The sequence below is a fragment of the Acomys minous genome (genome assembly GCF_964271855.1).
Source record: "Acomys minous genome assembly, chromosome: 3".
Lineage (NCBI taxonomy): Eukaryota > Metazoa > Chordata > Mammalia > Rodentia > Muridae > Acomys > Acomys minous.
Window position 1 is genome coordinate 92,725,068 of NC_140485.1, and position 18,579 is coordinate 92,743,646.

Sequence of the window (18,579 nt, forward strand, 5' to 3'; positions counted from 1 at the left end):
GGGCATGAAAGCAGGAGAGCTGGCCCTGCCTCTTGCTGGGGTCACATTGGGTGAGCTAGCCAGGGCAGTGCTGGAGAGCTGGACCCGGTGGTGAGGGTGCAGGAGAGCTGGCGGGCTGACCATCCAGGGCCAGATCCAGGACTCTGAGTTGGCCCACCCCAACATCTACTCCATCTATGAGCTGCTGGAGCACATGAAAGGGCTGGTCCTGCAGATCCAAAGCTGCAGGATCTCCATGACAACGGGCAGCAACAGGATATCTGAGAGGTGTCCATTGAGGATCCAGTATAGATAGTGTAACAGAAGCCAGAGGATTCATACCATGCAATGAACGTTTGTAAGTAAAGACGTATGGATCAAAGGGTATGCTGTGTGACACACTATAGCTTCCATGACAAAATTTTTATTTTATTTTATTTTATTTTTTTATTTTATTTTGGAGGGAAGGTTGCAAGGGCAGAGGATGGATATGAAGAGACTGGAATTGAGTGGGATTAGGATGTATGATGTGAAATTCAGAAGGAATCAATAAAATGTTTTTTAAAAACCATAAATAGTAAAAATGGCTGGGTGTGGTGGTACATAGCTTTAATCCTGGCGCTCAGGAGGCAGTGACTGGTGGATCTCTGTGAGTTCAAGAACAGTCAAGTCTACTTGGTGAATTCCAAGACAGCCAGGACTACAAAACGGAGAAACCCTGTCTCAAAACAACAACAAGCAAGCAAGCAAACAAACAAACACAAAAACACAAAAAACAAACCAAAAAAAAAAAAAAACCAACCCCACACCAACAATGATAAAGATGGTTCCATGGCTTTCCTTTATTTCTCAATTTAAATACTATGGTGGCCTCCTACACTATGAGGCCACTGTCTCCCTCCATCTTTGGTGTCTTCCAATCCAGAAGCACTCTGGCCTTTTTTTTCAGATTCTCAAGCTATTAAAGGCCTTGTTCTTCTCAGAGCAGTCCCTCTACTCCTATTGCGACTTAAACAAGAGCTTTCAAACTTCTTTTTGACGGTATTGCCCATTAAAAACAAAATAACAACCAACCTTATCACCTTTAATTGTAACACATCTTATGCATAAAGAGAATACAATTTTTGTGTTTGTTTGTTTTCCTTTTCCTTTTTCTTTTTTTCTGAGACAGAGTTTCTTTGTGTTCACCTTGGCTGTCCTGGACTCACTTTGTAGACCAGGCTGGCCTCGAAATCACAGTGATCCACCTGCCTCTGCCTCCCGAGTGCTGGGATTAAAGGTGTGCGCCACCCCCCCACCCCCCCCACCCCCGCCCCCGCCAACCTCCCCCCCCCCACATTTGTTTGTTTTTCAAGACAGGGTTAATCTGTGTAGCCTCAGCTGTCCTAGACTCACTTTGTAGACCAGGATGACCTCACAGAGATTGGCCTGCCTCTGCCTCCCCAAGTGCTGGGATCACAGGCGTGCACCATCATTTCCGTCTTACTTTGGGTATTTTTATTCCTTTTGAAAATGTATTTAATTTTAAAATAATGGTACAAGTACAAAAACAGAGTACAATTTATCTGTAAAGCAAAAATGAACTTGCAGGGAAATGGATGGACTTTAGAATGTATAATATTAAGTGAGGTCACCTGAGTGCAAAGATTATTCTTCATATGCAATTGAGACTATACTGTATGAAGTACTTATCTAAAGAGTTGTGTGAATAGAATCGAACATTTAGAAAGACAAAAAAAAAAAAAAGGACAATTGTAGGTGGCTGGAATGCAGGTGAAAGGACACATGAGTTATGAAAGCAGATACAAGGCTAATGATTTTGCTAGGTTTCTAGAATAGCTTTGTGGTATAAGCTCATAAAAATATAATTTATAGGAAAGTGTAAAGTCCCAATGAAACTCCATGGCTTCAGAATATACATTCTTACAATAAAGGGACGGCTCGTTGAGATGCAGAGATTGGAACAGGGCAAATGTTTGCTAGCTGTGAGATGTTTTCTTTCTTTTGGAAAGAGGTGTTTTGAGACATGGTTTCTTTGTGTAGCCTTGGCTATCTTGGATCTCTCTCTCTCTCTCTCTCTCTCTCTCTCTCTCTCTCTCTCTCTCTCTCTCTCTCTCTCTTTCGACCAGGCTAGCCTCGAACTCACAGAGATCAACCTGCCTCTGCCTGGCAAGTGCTGGGACTAAAGGCGTGTGCCATCACAGCCCGGCGATGTTTTCATTTGTAAAATCATTATAATAAAGTGACTAAAATATAATTTATTATGTCTGTGCATCTGGGCATGCTCAAATGTGTATGTAGGCGGGCACATGCAGGCCAGAGGACAACTTCCTCTTTCCAACCCGTAGGTCTCAGGGATCAAACTCAGGCTTGGCACCAAGTGCCCTTACCCACTGAGCTATCTTCCCAACCCTATTCCTTTCTTTGAAAAGCAACTTCTGACCTACTAACCTATAGTCTAGAAATCCTCCTCAATCTGTTCTTTAAATGACTTCTTTTTTCTCATCTTCTGGCTTCTCCCTAAAGGTCAGCCGCTCACAGGGACTTTCTCCAACCACAGACTTGAGTTATTTTGAATCTCTGCCAGTTGTTCCTTCCTTTCCCTGCAGAGAATGTACCAAAGTTCTAATTATGTAGTAATTGGCTAAGAGCTGTTCCTTGGCTATTTCACAGCCCCTAGGTTAAACAGGGGTTTTATCTGCTTTCTTCCCAGCTGTACGTCCGGCTTCTGGTCCAATGACAGCATCAGAGTAGAATGTAGTCGTCACCAATTGAGTGAGTGGATGGTTGGGTGGCCTGGGTGTAAAAACAAGCCTTCTCAATAAAAAACAAACAAACAAACAAAGAACAAAACAAAACAAAAAGCCAAACAAACCAGGGTTCCTTGGAGAAGTACTGAACTTTAAGGCTGAGACAAGAAATACATAACTAAATGCCAGAAAGTCAGAAATTGCTTATAGAGAAAAGGCACATGACAGGGTCACAGGGGTCATCTGGCCCAGTGGCCAACGCTGGGACACTCTGAGCAGCAAGATACACAAACGTATCAGGCAAAGCATTAAACATCTGAGCTTATATTCACATAAACAAAGGTCTACTTAATAAATGAATGCAGAACAGTCAAATTTTTCCTCACAAGTGAATTTCAAATGATTAATCTAGATGTTACCCTCAAGGAGGTGGAGTTAATTCTGCCCGGTCACGAGGAAGAAATGCTGGCTCCTAAGCAACAGAAGTGCGGGAGGTACAGACGATGCAAAGTAATTACCCAGTAGGGAGAGCTGGCAGACAGAGCCCTGGCCCTGCTCAAGGCTCACCCCACCATGACAGCACGTACCCCAATACATGACAGGGTGAGGAAGGCACCTGCTGCTATGTCCTTCGTCCCAGAAGCTCACAGTGACAGAAAAGTAGCACCAGAGAAATTCAACTAGTGGGTAGGTTTACAACACAGCTGCCTAGTATTCTTGGGTTTTTTTGTTTTGTTTTGTTTTGCTTTGTTTTTCAAGACAGGGTTCTCTGTGTAACAGCCCTGGCTGCCCTGGCCTCCCTTTGTAGACCAGGCTGGCCTTGAACTCCTCGAGATCTGCCTGCCTCTGCTGGGATCAAAGGCGTGTGCCGCCACACCTGGCTGCCTGGTATTCTTTGTATCAGTGAAAACATGAAGAACTAGAAACTGTCACATGACAGAAGGATGAAGGAGACACGAAAGCCACGCGGATGGGGACGGGGTCCTCACTGAGGCCCTCTCGGCAGCTGAGGGCTGGTGAGAGAGGGTCACAGTTCTTTGAGGATGCGACCACTGAAAGGCTGCGCACACTCCAGTGCATGGACTCCACCCATGCTACATGGTCAGTTGGACTCAGGAGGTTATAATAATAATAACAATAATAATAATAATAATAATAATAACAACAACAACAACAACAACAACAACAACAACAATAATAGTAATAACAATATTGATATTATTTTTTTAAAGGCTACTGAGTCAGGAGGGAAGTGGGTTAAGGGGTCCTGAGGAGGCTGGGAAGTGGCAGGGGCGTGAATACGATCATACACTGTGCACATGTATGACATTTCCAAAGAATAAGTAAAAAACATTAACGAAAAAAGCGCTCCCATGTAATGTGGTATCTTAGGATTGTAGACCCAAATACACCAGAATAAAACATGGCCTTTAGTTAACAATAATGTATCAAAATTGGCTAGTTGTGATAAGTATACAGTAGTAACACATGGTGCAAGGGAGTGGGAGGACTGGACAACTCTACATATTCATCGTAGTTCATATTTCACATTAGGAAATACATTTTCAATTAAGTCCCAGATTTGTAAATAGCACACACTGTCATTTTCTGTTAATAAATATTTCTTGCTAACGATGGCAGTGCATACCTGCTCCAGCACTCAGCCTGACACAGGAAACCACGGGTTCAAGATTTCTCTGAGTTATACACCCAAGCCAGTGTGTTTAGGGTGCCCTGACAACAAAACAAGCATTTCCTTGTTCGATGTACATACTTTAAAACCATTTCTTACCATTAGCAATGAATCATAGAGCCGGGTGGTGGCGGCGGCACACACCTTTAATCCCAGCACTTGGGAGGCAGAAAGATCTCTGAGTTCAAGGCCAGCCTGCTCTACATACAGAGTGAATTCCAGGACAGACAGAGTGACACAGAGAAACCCTGTCTCAGAAAAGAGAAACAAACAAACAAAAATCATACAATAAAATGTATTTTCAGAGAATATCTGTCCCAAGTCTCTTTGAATTAATAAACAGAACTCCCTCAAATTGACCAGTAATTATTTCACCCCAGGGAAATATTTTATCAAGATCAGATGCTGCTTTTAGGCAATCTCCTAGTCTCAGATTCCAGAACAATATAAGTTCAAATCTCAAAGATAACTCCTGCTTAGTGCTGGGAGTAAAGCCAGTGGTATACACAGAAATTGGGAGTTACTAAACCCATAGTCTCTGCAATCAAATTCTGCTTTTCTTCAGAGGCAACGATACTCCATTTTTCTTTCACTGTAAGGTTAGGCCTTGGTGTTATTTTAAAAAGAGGGGGGGACGTCTCCTGGAACCAAGAGGTAAGGCCTAAGGCTAGCAGCACCAGTGCCATTTGGGTGTGGGTTGAAGTGCTGAACCCCAGGCCCAGCCATCAAAAGGTTAACTCCTGCCAACACCCAGCCTACCTCAAAGACTACAATGAGCATCAAAGAACCTCCCTATGGAGACGGCTTCAAATGCAGCAAATCAGCCACTGGGCAAAATGTCCTCGTTTCTGCCACAGACATAATTCTGCCTAAAAATGGGCAAGCTTGGATGCAGGCAGAGTTGATGGCCAAACTCTGCCAAGATAGGGTAAGCAAGTCCTCAATAGTTCCTGCCTCACAAAAGCTTACACACAAACACTTTGTGGTTTTTTTTTTTTTTTGCTTGTTTGTTTGTTTTTGTTTTTTGAGACCTGCCTCTCTACATAGTCTTGGCTCTCCTGGAACTCACCAGTAGCCCAGGCTGGCCTTGAACTCATGGAGATCCACCAGCCTCTGCCTCCAAATGCTGGGATTAAAGGCATAAACCATTATGCATCACTCAAACACATTTTTAAAAAAACTTTAAAAAAGAAAGAAAGAAAGAAAGCCTTGGGATGAGTTCAAGTCCATAGAGGACGAGGCCCAAAGGTGAACGCTAGGACACCACAATCAAGGTGAGAAGGAAAGGAAACTGAAAAGGGGCCTGGCTAAGAAAAGCTGCAGGGTGTGGTGACCAGTGAAGAAAGTGAAGAATGAAACAAGGTGTGGTCAATTGGCAAACGTGCTCGAGTCAAATCAAGCCAGTGTCATCCACCACAGCCCAAAGCTAGTCTTTCTGGCTGCCCCATTTCTATTTTTTTTTCTCATGGCCCCTTCTAAAGATTTCCTTGCAGTTAAATTCCATCCGCAGCCTTCGCAGAGACTTGTACATCCCAGAATACTCGCTACCACTTTTCTAAATGTCTGAGTAAGAATGTCACACTGACTCCCATAGACCTGTACACCGAACCTGTGGGTTCTACAGGCATCTGAGGCGGCCTGCCACTAATTACATCCACCTGGCATTTTCTTTTTTTAACTTTTAATGTCTCGTGCCCTGCCCTGCCCTCAAATCACTTATTTAGCCCTGGCTCCCTAACCTCCTTTTAAAGTTTGCTCCAGGCCTTGGTGACACCTGCAGACTTGACACCCAGCACCACTGAAGTCTACCAGAGACTTCAGATGGCCGTGAATTTCAAAACATTGAGCAAAAGTGTGAGAGAAATGTAGGCACCAGGATGACATCTTATATTCCTATTTTTTTAATATTTTACTTTTAGATGCATTGATGTTTTGCCTGCATATATGTCTGGGTGAGGGTGCCAGATCCTCTGGAACTGGAGTTACAGACAGCCACAAGATGCCATGCTGGGCCTCTGGAAGGGCAGCCGGTGCTCCCAACGACTGAGCTCTCTCTCCAGCCCCCTAGGATGACATTTAAAGAGATGTGGCTAAGAGGCTCAGAAAAAGGCTGATAGATATGGGATGTCAAGTTTCTCTAAATCTTTACAAAATGCTAGCGTTGCCATAGGTCTACACCTCAAGTCATCTCTGCAGAAGAGCTGCCATCAGCGGGTAACGTGAACATTGGGGTCTCCAGTGACACGGGACACAGGACAGTCACTGCTGGCCCCGGCAGGTCCAGAGCCAGCTGCTGCAGTGCACATGCATGAGAGGCAAGGCTCAGACTCATTCCCTTCCTCCCGCTCAGAGACTGAGAAGGGGTTTTCTCCAAACGACTGAGTGCCTGGCCGACTAGACATTAGCTATTCAATATAAACCTAGAGAATGCGTTGGGAAGGGACACTGTATTTCTAGAATAGCTGCCTGGGCACTGAGTTGGAGGCTTGAGCTCCTGTGGAACAGCTGCAGCAGTTGTCTGAAAGCGGGGAGACGGGGTTAAAGCTCACACAGGACCCGGTCAGTTACTCCAGCCCTGCGTTAGTAGCTGCTGGGGTACTAGGAGAGAAGACCCTCGGGAGTTAGGGCACTGCCGAATTCCATGACTCTCATCTTCAGAAGCACAGGCCAGTCACAAGCACTCATCTGTGAAAAGGTCAGGACTAATGAAGACCTCCAGATGTTGGCTGAGAATAGCAACCGAGGGGCTGGCTGCTCCAAGTGAGGCTGAACCAGGCCTGCGCTGCGGTCGACACGACAGCTAAAATGAATGTGGGCTGACGCAAGGAGCTGGTCCACGGTGGTTCCTACTGAGAGCAGATTTGAGTAAGCATGTCTTCACTGATGATGCCAACCCCAACCAACTGAACTTTGTACACTGATCTCTAAATGACAAGGTCCGTCCTATTTTTGTAGCTGGTAACTCTGACAGGAATACAAGACCTACTTTAAAATGTCATTACCCAGGGCAGGCGCACGCCTTTAATCCTGGCATTCAGGAGGTGGATCACTACAAAGTAGTCCCGGATAGCCAAGGCTACACAGAGAAACCCTGTCTCAAAAAACCAAAAAAAAAAAAAAAAAAAAAAAAAAAGTCATTACCATTAATGTTGCTTTTCTGTAGACAAGTTTTGGCTCTGAGATTGGGGAGTAGAAAAAAGCTATACACCAAGCACTTTGAGGGTCACATGATATGTTAAAGCACACTGAATTCCCAGACACACTTTTATCTGTACCATTTTAACATATTCAAAATTAAAATGGTTCAGTATTAAAAAATCCAAGTGCCCAGTGAGTATCGTTAAGATCAGACACAGACTATTTAACTCTGGTTACAAGGTTAGGCCTATAATCCTAGACATTAGTACTTTTGCTAGTACGTCTGGAGAAAAATTATAATTTGTATCTGAGGAAGTGTGAAGGCCCCTTGCATCATAGGAAGGGGTAATGGTAAAAAGGCTTTCTGTAGCTGCTTTCACTCAGATAGGCAAGCTGAGAATAGCCTACAGGAAAAAATGCATTTGGAAAATAAATGGGGTGATGCACACTTGGAGTTGGGAGGTAGAGGCAGGAATCCAGCAGCTCCAGGATACCCTTAGTTACACGGAGGGCAAGGCCAGCTCCATAGCAACACATCCGGATGTACTGATCTGTGAACCTGGTAGCTTTACAGCACAGCACACTGAAGGATGCTATGTTTGCTCTGAGGACTGCCTGCCTGCCCTGGGGATTCCCACTGCTGCCCAGCTGGAGAGAGCACCCCTACCACATGGGCTAGCCTGAAAGCCATCACAACTCTGAAATGCAGCCCATACTACCTGCCTGCCGTTTTTGTATCACCAAAGATGAGCTGTAATTACAGAGTGCCATTTGATCACCAATAATCTGAACAAGATGAACGCATTCCCCCATCCCCAGCACATTCTCAGGCCAGACGACTATATCACAAAACAAAAGACGGCCACCTGGTGGTGTGCATACCTTTAGTCATCCCAGCTCTCAGAGGCAGAGGCAGGTGCATCTCTGAGTTTGAGGGCAGCCTGGTCTGTAGAGCAAGTTCCAGGACAGTCAAGGCTACACAGAAAAACCCTGTTTCAAAAAACAAACAAATAAAAAACAAAAAGAAAACAAAAACAAAAACAAAAACAAAAAACCACACACAACAAAACCGGGCATGGTGGCACATGCCTTTAATCCCAGCACTCTGGGAGGCAGAGGCAGGCAGATCACTGTGAGGCCAGCCTGGTCTGGAAATCGAGTCTAGGAGACAGCCAAGGCTACAAAGAAAAACACTCTCGAAAAAACAAAAACAATAATAACAACAACAAAACAAAAACCACAACCAAACAAACACAACAAAGAAGAAAACACAGAGGAACAGAACTCGTATTGTGAACAACTCTGTCATCATGGCTGTGTATAAATGGCCTGAGTTGTTCCAAACACGAACGTTTGACTTTTCTCCCATTGTATCCAAAGATTTTATCCTATTATTTGAATTATGCTGGCACAAGCGACAGGGAACCCAACTGCTTTCAGAACTAAGCACCAACAGTATGGTAAGAAGTGATCTAGCAACTTCTGACATGAGCCACGTGCACTAAGTTTTCGAAAATTAGAAGATAGGTTATCTGAAAAATACACTTTTAAGTCAACCTACTGTAGAAAGATAACCATTAAGTTATTGATGGGCCAGCCAGAATTGCTTAAGTGGTTGAAGGCGCTTGCTGACAAGACTGACAACCTGAATTCGATTCCTGGGACCTAGGAGGTGGAAGGAGAGACCTCCGCCTACATGCTGTGGCATGCATGTGTGCTCCACTCCCAATAAGGAAGAAAAAAAAAAGTCAGTCTCTCAATGTGAAACCTTATTCTTAGCATAATCCACTTGGTTTCCCTGAGTGGGGAAATCATAACAGGGACACTCATACGGGAAGCACTCTGTGTATCGTTATCACACGCCACTGTGGCTTATGCTGAGTTCCAGCAGGTGACCAGAGGTCAGAGCTGAGGTCACCTAGGTGATGAGTGACTGACTGTGCTCTGAACTCCTCCCTGGTCAGCAACGCCAAGACATAACTTTTTTTCCCTGAGAGGGAGCCATTTGCTGAGACTTGGAGCCCTGTTCTCTGTTACCCCTAGAAACTTCCAGTGTGAAGACCAGGGCAATCCAGACCTTGCTCTATAAATACTTCACTTCAAATTTCTATGAATGACGACATATTCACTTGGGTTTTTAGTAAGCCATGAGACTTAAATGTTAAATTTAAAATTAGGTATTTTAGCCAGCACTAACTCCTGAGTTTACTCTTTATCTGGTCCCTGGCCACTGGCTCACCTGGCTTTACAGTGCAGCTGGCAGTGGCCTGGCAGGGGTTCCCTCGTTAATTTGGAAGTGGAGGTCAGGAACTCCGAAGTTCCCCAGGAATTCCTTACCCCAGAGTCACCTGTACAGTCAGCATGGTCATCCTTCTGACCACACCTCACACGCCCTCCCTGGCACCTGATCCCTCTGCTCAGTGACGCTCTCTTCAGTCTGTCAAAACACCGAAGGGGAAAATCCCCACAGCCAGCAGACGAATAAACACTCGTAATTCGAACAATCATACTCAGACCAATGTCTTACAAAAACACAAGCGAGTGGAGTTTCCTTATGTAACTGAGGCCTCGCTATTTTCCCTGCCTTTCCTAAAGGGCACTGTGCCCTGCGAGCCCGTTGTTTTCTACTTGCTCCTACTTTGCTCTGATTGGCCCACAATGGCTCTTCTCTCATCATTGCGCTTACCGGCTCTACTCTAGGGTATCTGCTCTTTGGCCAGCTTTACTTTATCTTGTGAATAAATCTGCTGTAAAGTCAGTGACAGTCACAAATGGGGGAGGAGAGAGGAGGCAAGGGGCTCCAACAGCATCACACTTGAGTCATCACACAGTTTTCATAAGAAAACATTCATTTTTATTATAGAATCTAAAACCGTTATCTTATGATGTCGTCTTTTAGCATACTCAGATGGGCACACATTCACCGAGGACAGCAAGCTGGCTCACACACCAACTGTGGGAGTCTCAAGCAGCCGTCAGCAGAGCGCAGCAAACTTCCCTTACTGTGGGAGAGTTCCAGAACCCTCTGGATGTTTTTGGTAATGATAAGGGAAGGCTGCTGCAGTCTAGAGACAGGTCAGCTTCAGGCTTTAACGACTGGCTACCAGGGGACCTCGATGACATACCAGTCCAGGAGCCGAGAGAGAAAAAAATGGAAGGGAACAGGAGATCGAAATATGCAAAATCGTTGTAGACAGGTACTCGGCGTATGATTTGACAGGTTTACAATGACCAACAGAACAGCAAAGACAGTATTATATCTACCTTTAGTGTACAGAAGACAGATTTTCAAGTCGCAGAAACAAATGCTGTGATAGCTCCTGAGACAAGTTGCCCTATGCCCTGCACCCTTGCCATGCCAGTGAGAAGTGGAACCACAGAATAAAAAGTGGTTTACTGTGTGAGATTCAGAAGGTCCTTGAAAGTGACAAACTGTATGGCATTAATGACAAAACATAGTTAGAGGCTTTATTTAAAAATCTCTCACTGCTCATTATCAAAGTTACAGGATTGTTTGCATACCAATAGGCTGACTGTAAACAGGAAGTTCTCATTAAGGAAAGATGGGTTTACTGTAATTTGATCTTTTACAAAAAATTACTGCAAGTTATTAATAACAGAATTTCTCTTTTACTTTCTTAAGTCTAATTCTCTTGAAGATTCAACCACTGTTTCCACTCTCCTGACTAAGGTGCAACCATGGTCACCTTAGGAAATACCCCACGTATTTGTTAATCAGAAATACAAACTGTGGCACGTATCCATTCTTTCATCGAGCAAAGGCTTCGGCTGCACTGTAGTTCACGAGAAGACAAGAGGCTCCACTGGTCTCGTCGTGTCTCAGTGGAGCAAAGCTGCGGTGTGCAGCCAGCCCTGCCCAGTGCCCTATCTCTCGTGGAATCTTCCTCTTCCTCCTCTTCCTCCTCCTCCTCAGCTCGCAGCGGCCACGGGTTGTCTGCTGCTTCCACCGCAGCTGACTGAAGCAAGGGTGGCCTGCTCCGCTAAGTCCTCTCGCAGGCGGCTCCATCCAGGAGGACCCGCTCTTCAATCTGTTGCCTGGGGGACAACACTGATGTGAAGAAAGTTATCTGGGTAGCTCAGGTGCTCGCTCAGCCACTGCAGAGGGGTTTCCAGCATCGGCTCAATTCCGTGAATCATCACCTGGTTCTTCTTTCCTCCCTCTGTTCCAAGAAAGAAATCCAACAGTGATCAATGGAAAGGAAAACCACAAAGAAAAGATATTCTGTTGTCTTTTCAGATTCCTCAGTGAAGTAAATGGATTTCAAACTTGTATAATCCCCTCAACAGGAAGTGAAGACCAGGAGAAAGTTTAAATGTTGCCAAATGTCTCATCCTAAACAGAAACTGGGTGGCTGCAATGAATTCTGATAAAACTTCTGGGGCTGTATGAAAGCATTTGTTCTTTCTTAATTACTGTGCTTGACCAAGATTGACGTTAGTGAAACTATCCTGAAGCAAACAGCAGGGTGAACCCACTGACCAAAATATTCTAGGGACACATTTAAAACCACCACAGAAGGCTGTGACAAATGATAAGGCTGTGGAAGCCACACCCTTGAACACAGAATGCAGACCATGGCTGGGAGTGATCCAGAGTGTGAGCAGAGTCTTGAGAGGCTGTCTCACAGCTGCAGCAGCTCTGCTGGGCATCAGGACCGGCTCAGGTGCACCCTAACATGCTGGAAGGAAGAGGAACACAGGCGAAGCTGTGATCACAGAGGACCAATGATCTGAGCTGAAGCGCCTGTCTTAAGGGTCATGAAACCTGATGGGTTTTTGCTAATACCAACTGCTACTTAAATTAGTACTACGGGGCCTGCTGCAGGACTCAGTAGATAAAAACCTGATGGTCTGAGTTTGACACCTGACACCCACATGGTAAATGAGAGAACCTAGTCGGCCAAGTTGCCTTCTGACCGTGGTACATGGGCAACCACCCCTACACTATAAAAATTTAAAGGGCGCTGCAATTAACACCTTTAAATTTAAATTTTATTAACACTTAAAGAAAGGGAAAAAAAAACCCTAATGTAAGAAATACTTCCCTACCAAACAAAACAAAACCTCCCCCAAACCAAACAAAAATTAATCAAAAAGGAAAAATAGGGAGTATTTGTTACCCTGCAGTATAGCTCCTTAATAATGTCTTCAAAATCACTGACAATGGCAGCCCCTCAGGAACTTAAAAACAAAAGGCAACATTGGGGCTAAATTTTCTGATGGGACAGGAGCACTCCAGATGCTTTTTTTGCTCTATTCCAAGTGTCCCTCAGTCCCCACTGCTCTAGGGTCCAGGAGGGCCTGGCTGGTCAGTCCCCACTGCTCTAAGGTCAGCCTTCCAACAGAGGCAGTAGGGCAAATGAGCAGGGGGACATCAAGAGAGGACAAAGAAACACTACAGTCAAAAGAGAATGCTCACGTGAGAAATCTGGTAAGCACACTACAATTCCTAAGATGACCAAACAAAGGTTCCCCACATCCCTGTCACAGTTCAGCACAACTCTGGGGAAAAGACCGCTGCCTTAGGACCCCAGAACCTAAAAACTGCCTCTCCTGCTTTCCTTTCCCTCCCACTTTAAACAAACAAGCTGCTTCTACAGCTTAGTTAATGTCCGTGTGCCTGAGTGAGAATCTGTGTGTAGTGCTCACAGAGGCAGGTGAGGATGCTGGATGTTCTGGACAGGGTGCGTGGAAGGAGCAGCGTCCTAAGAGCTGAGCCATCCCTCCAGTGCCTCCAGCCATCGTCTATTACAAATGCTTTTAAACAGCTGTAATCACAGCATTAATACAATGGCCGGCTTCAGAATACTGCTGGAAACGCTAAACACAGAAGATGAAGCTGGACACTGAACACGGAAGACTTAAGAACCAGCGTACGACAAGGAACACTTAAGCTCTGTACCATGACTCATCCTCCTAAGTTCTAGACTGCCAAGGCTTGACTATATTAGATCCTTCTTAGAATGTACACATTTCCAGTATGGTTCTCTTAATATTCTTATTATATATTTCTTTGAGCTATTTTAATATTCTCAGAATTTCCACCTACTTAGAACTGAGTCAAAAAACGAAAGCGTGGTGAGAGTAAAAGTTCCTGCTGTGTATAGGTTCTGCAGCCAGTCATCTTTCTTCTGAGACAGTAAAAACTAACAGGTCACCACTGAGTTCGCAACACAGTTCCTAAAGCCGCACTCAAATATGAGAGTGAATACCCCGAGAGTGCCCGTCCACTGACGCACGTGTGCTTGAGAAGGCAGGTGCCCAACACAACACATGGAGCTGGAGTCACGTGTGCAAGCCGCGACATCAGAACCGTCCCAACTCTGCATGTCATCGCGGCACTGGGGGGCAAGCACTGGCTCTGCAGCTTGCAGTTGGGGTCACTCTTTGTTCTTGTGTGAGTTTGTTCTAAACTTGACTGACTAGGTTGGACCTACCTCTCCATGCCTCTCATTAGAACAGCCGAAACTGAGATATGACCAGGCATGGGGGCTTGTGTCTGTGATCGGAGTGCATGGGAGGCAGAGGCAAGAGAAGAGCTCTTAGGATATCTGAACATATTTCCAGTAAGGTTCTCTTAATACTCCTAGTCTGCAGACTAACACCCCATCTCAAAACCAAGAAACAGAAAACCACAACAAGACAAAGATGTAAAACATTTTGTCATAGCATGCACCGATCCAAACACTTCACTAACATTTATCCTTTTGTTTTCTTTCTAGCTTCTCTCCAAAAGTGATCAAAAACAGAGGATTCTTGGGGTGGGTCATAATTTCCCTTGTGACTGTAATCAAAGCTCCTGTTGTTCATGGATATCCCTAGCAACTAGCATGGTACTGACATGACACACTGTGATTATGCCAGGTGGGTTTTACAGCTGCAGGTGGGGTGGGCTGGCAAAGTGCCTTTAGAAGAGGGTCTGATGGCTGCCACGCCTGCCACCGTGCTGTGTGAGCCTGCAGAACCGCTGCAGCTATGAGGAAAGGTTAAAGGCCGTCCCAGCTAGACTGTGGGACTCGTGGACTGCGCCTGCAGGGCAACTGGCACAGAACTAAGGACATGGAGTATGCTCAAACCCTGGAAGGCTCACATTTAAGACTTAAAATCTCATCCTCAGAACAGGAGGTACAGGACAAAGCTCTCTCTCGGTTTTCTGTGCCTGCCCCAGGAACACGGGATAGAGCCCCAAGGTTACAGGCAGGCAGTCACATGAGCTTGTCTCCTATTCTCATTTCCCATGCAAACACAGAACTGCCAGCATCCCAGTCCCAGCCAATGACATGGATTCATCCTCAAAACTCCTCCCACTCCCAACGTTTACTAGTCCATGTTTCATATGAACTGAATGAAGAGCTCCATCTATTCCATCAAAGACCGTACTAGGCTCATTGTTACTCTGGGGAAAGGAGACTCCCCTTCTCCCCAAAGGATTCATAGCTGGATCTCTGGGTGTGACTGCCGGCTAGGCAGCCATAGCGGAAGTGCCTGGGTTGCTGCTTGTCTGGCTGCTCTGAGGCAGCTGCTGGATTCGTCCAGTCAGCTGGGACACCCTCTGCCATTAAGACAGCAGTTTAACCAAAGGGCTGCAACTTTGCAGTGTCACCATGACTTTGGAATTCCAAGTTTCTGCTGCCACCTGGTAATAGGAACCTCACTAAAAAGAGCTAACTATAACAAGGTGGAAACTCTTTTCCACATCCCCAGTGAGAAGAGAAGACTTGTCATATGGACTTAGTTCTATGCTCCAGCCATTTCTGAAGAAAGCAGTGGAAGCTTTCTGTCTGGAAGCTGACTGCGGTAGGACTTCCACTTGGAGTAGCACGTGCTTCTGGCAGCACCCAGTACCAGGAAATACGGAACCGCAATAAATAACAAGTGTGCATGTTCTCACCTTAATTTAAGCTTCCGTAAAAAAACAAGAAAGCATGGCTGGGTGATCTAGCAATTACCTACACTAGAAAAAGGAGTACTAATTAATTAAGTCATATTTTCCCCTAACAAAAGAAAGGAAGCCCTCGATGAGCTTTCTAAACTGAACATGTTTGGTAGACATGCCTGTTTCCAAATGAGCCTCTAGACTTCATACTTGAAGTTGGAAACATCACTCCAACAGACGACTCAGGACTGCACTGTACACCTCTCCCACTTGCCATGTGGCTTTCTGTTTGCTGGTCAATACAAGACTAACGCTGGGTTTGCAAGGCAAGCACTATCATCAAGCTTCAGCCCAGCCCCCACGGGTGTCCCTGAAACAGTCTGTGGAGTGCTGTCCTCTGCTGCGGCAAGACCGGCCCTGGGAACTGTCGGCAGCAGTGAGGACTGAAAGGTCTTCACAGGACTGGGCATTAGCCATGGAGCTGGGGAGGGGCTTGCTAGGCTGTGCCCCTCCCCGGGGCTTTACAGGCAGTGCACCTCTCACTCCCGTCCCACTGGCTCACCAAGCTAGACTTGGAATCCGTTCTTACATCTGTCCCCAGTCCTATCTGAGATGAGCAGAAGGCAGCTGTCTCCCCAGGAAAAGCTCACAGACGAGAAGCTTTACACAAGACAAACGTGTAAGCCAGTCATCAGGAGCCGTCGTGATCATTCATAGGCCACTTTTTGCAGGGTGACTCTGGTTCAGCCGTACACACAATTTCCATTTGTGACATGAATTTTCTAAAGAATATATCTAGCAAAATTTAAAGATGACATCAAACTGTTAGGTAGTCTATAGTTACATTTATCAACAGTCCCCATGTTTTCTTCCCAGTTTGCAGCTTAGTCCAGCCCAGTCTCAGGCTGTGCAGCCAAGGTGAAGATAGAGGTACCAGCAAGTGGTGTGAGCCTTCATCTGATGTCCCAGAGAGCGAAGGGGCGAGAGAAAAGGTCCATGGCCACAGCCTTGCAAAGGCTCTCACCCCAACAATGCTGAGGAGGAATCTTCCAAGTCAGGTATCTGGGGAACATGTTAACCACAGGAAGGGTTCCCATGTGGCCCCGGGTTTTCATGCTCCAATCCCCTAAATCTGCACCAGGGTTTAGATGTCCAATTTTGAAAACCAGACAGTATTATTTTGTAAGGTGTCCACACAGTAAACGTCACTATCTACCTTAAAGTGAACAGTGTTATTTTTTCTTTTCTTTTCTTCTGGTTTTCTGTGTAGCCTTGGCTGTCCTGGACTTGCTTGTAGACCAGGCTGGCCTCAAATTCACAGCAATTCACCTGCCTCTGCCTCCCTGAGTTCTGGGATTATAGGTGTGTGTCACTGCACCTCGCTATATGAAAATGGTAGAAGTACACAGAAACAAATACAAAAAAGAAAAAAAAAAGAGGAAAAATCCTATTGGCTAAGTTGCTAATGAAAAGTACAGGCTTAAAACAATGGTAATATCTGATGCCTAATATAAAAATGTTGTCAGCATACAGATTTATGTACTACAAATATAAATGCACACAACACTATAAATAGACATAAAGGAGAGAGCCCAATCATGTAGACAGGGCTACTAACAGACACACTGGAAGTTCAAACACTTGAATTCCCACCCTGAGAATGAATGAGCAACTGTGTTCCTTTGAGATTTCCTTATATAGGAAGCAAAGGTGTCAGAGTCACAGTTCACAACCTGATCCTCGCAGCAGCAGCAGCAGCAGCAGCAGCAGCAGCAGCAGCAGCAGCAGCAGGAGGGAGGTTAACAGAAAACAAACACATCAGCTGACCCCCTCTAGGCCTCTGCAGGGAAGCCTGTTTTTCCACCTTGTCCAGAACCACTCTGAGTAGCACATTACCATAGAGTTTTTCTTCACATTTCTGAGGAGGCTCGCATGGTAACGCAGTGAAGGCTGATATGTGACTGAGACTTATTCCAAGTCCTGCCCGGTTCTCAGAACCCAGTATCACTTCTCATATAACGAGGGTCTCAGACTGCAAACCTCTGGTCTAGAAAATCCTAACAGACCTTCCCGTTCTAGGCAGTTTCTCGCTCTTGCATGAAACCCTTCCTTCAGATGTCAGCCATCAGCACTCACTAGCTTTGCATCCTTAGTTGACTTTGCCAGTCTCCAGTTCCTCATCTTAGAGAGTGAATCAAGGCTCATCTCTAGGGCTGCAGCCCAGGAGAGTCTGCAGAGGGCTTGGGCACGGCAGCTATTCAATGATGTTAACTCATTTCTTCTCGGGGCATGAAAAATATCAGAGAACTGAGTCTGGCCTTAGGTTTATCCCAGCAGTTACGTAAGTCGGATGTGGCAGCACACACCCGCAATCCCAGTGACTCAGGGGGGAGAAACCAAAGAATCAGAAAGTCAAGATGGTGCCACAAAGTCGAGGCCAGGCAGGGCTATGTAAGAGCATGAGGGTGGGGAGCCAGTGAGAGGGCATGGAGAGAAAGGGTCAGGAGAAGGGATGGCTATGCTCTAAGGTATGGTAATACGCCAACCCTTTTGGTACTAGATATTCATCACGATAGGTAAGATAGCTTGGGTTTAATTATGTGCCTGCCAGCCAGAAGGCTGTAAGAACTTACTCTCTAATCACTCAGTGACATTGTTGGGGGTGGGGGTGGGGGTGGGGCAGGACAGCAAAAACCCTGACTCAGTATTATACAAATTAAATGACACTCAAAAATTTCAAAAGCCATAAAAATATATTCAACATAAAAATCCAGTGAAACACCTCACTTAAAATTCAAAGGAAACCTAACTTAATATGATTATGTTGTTTGAAAGACTTTTAGATTCTTTTTAGGAAGATAAAAACAGTGGGAAAGTGGTGGCACACGCATTTCATCCCAGCCGGTGATCTCCGAGTTCAAAGCCAGCCCTGTCTACAGCAGGAGTTCAGGCCAGCCAGGGCTACAAAGAGAAACCAAGTCTCCCAACAACAACAACAACAACAACATAAAAAACAACAAACACCCCCACTCCCAAAACAAAACAAAACAATCCCACTGCTGTGAAGCTTTGCTCACTCTCCTCACACTGCTGCTGGAGAGCCAGTCCTCAGGCTCAGGCCC

At 45.5% G+C, this 18,579-nt stretch overlaps 1 protein-coding gene across 5 annotated transcripts in view; it reads right to left on the reverse strand.

The window, feature by feature from the left end:
- Positions 1-11,014: 11,014 nt before the first annotated feature.
- The window catches only part of ATG5 (autophagy related 5), a 93,282-nt gene continuing 85,717 nt past the window's right edge, over positions 11,015-18,579 (reverse strand). For 4 of the 5 annotated variants that reach the window (XM_084777110.1, XM_084777107.1, XM_084777108.1 and 1 more), the window contains one exon: positions 11,015-11,741. In XM_084777110.1, the coding sequence (XP_084633236.1) occupies positions 11,718-11,741 (24 nt within the window). In that variant the 3' untranslated portion in view covers positions 11,015-11,717. Of the gene's footprint in view, positions 11,742-16,757; positions 16,808-18,579 lie in introns of those variants that run through there. The other variant, XM_084777109.1, reaches the window with a different exon arrangement.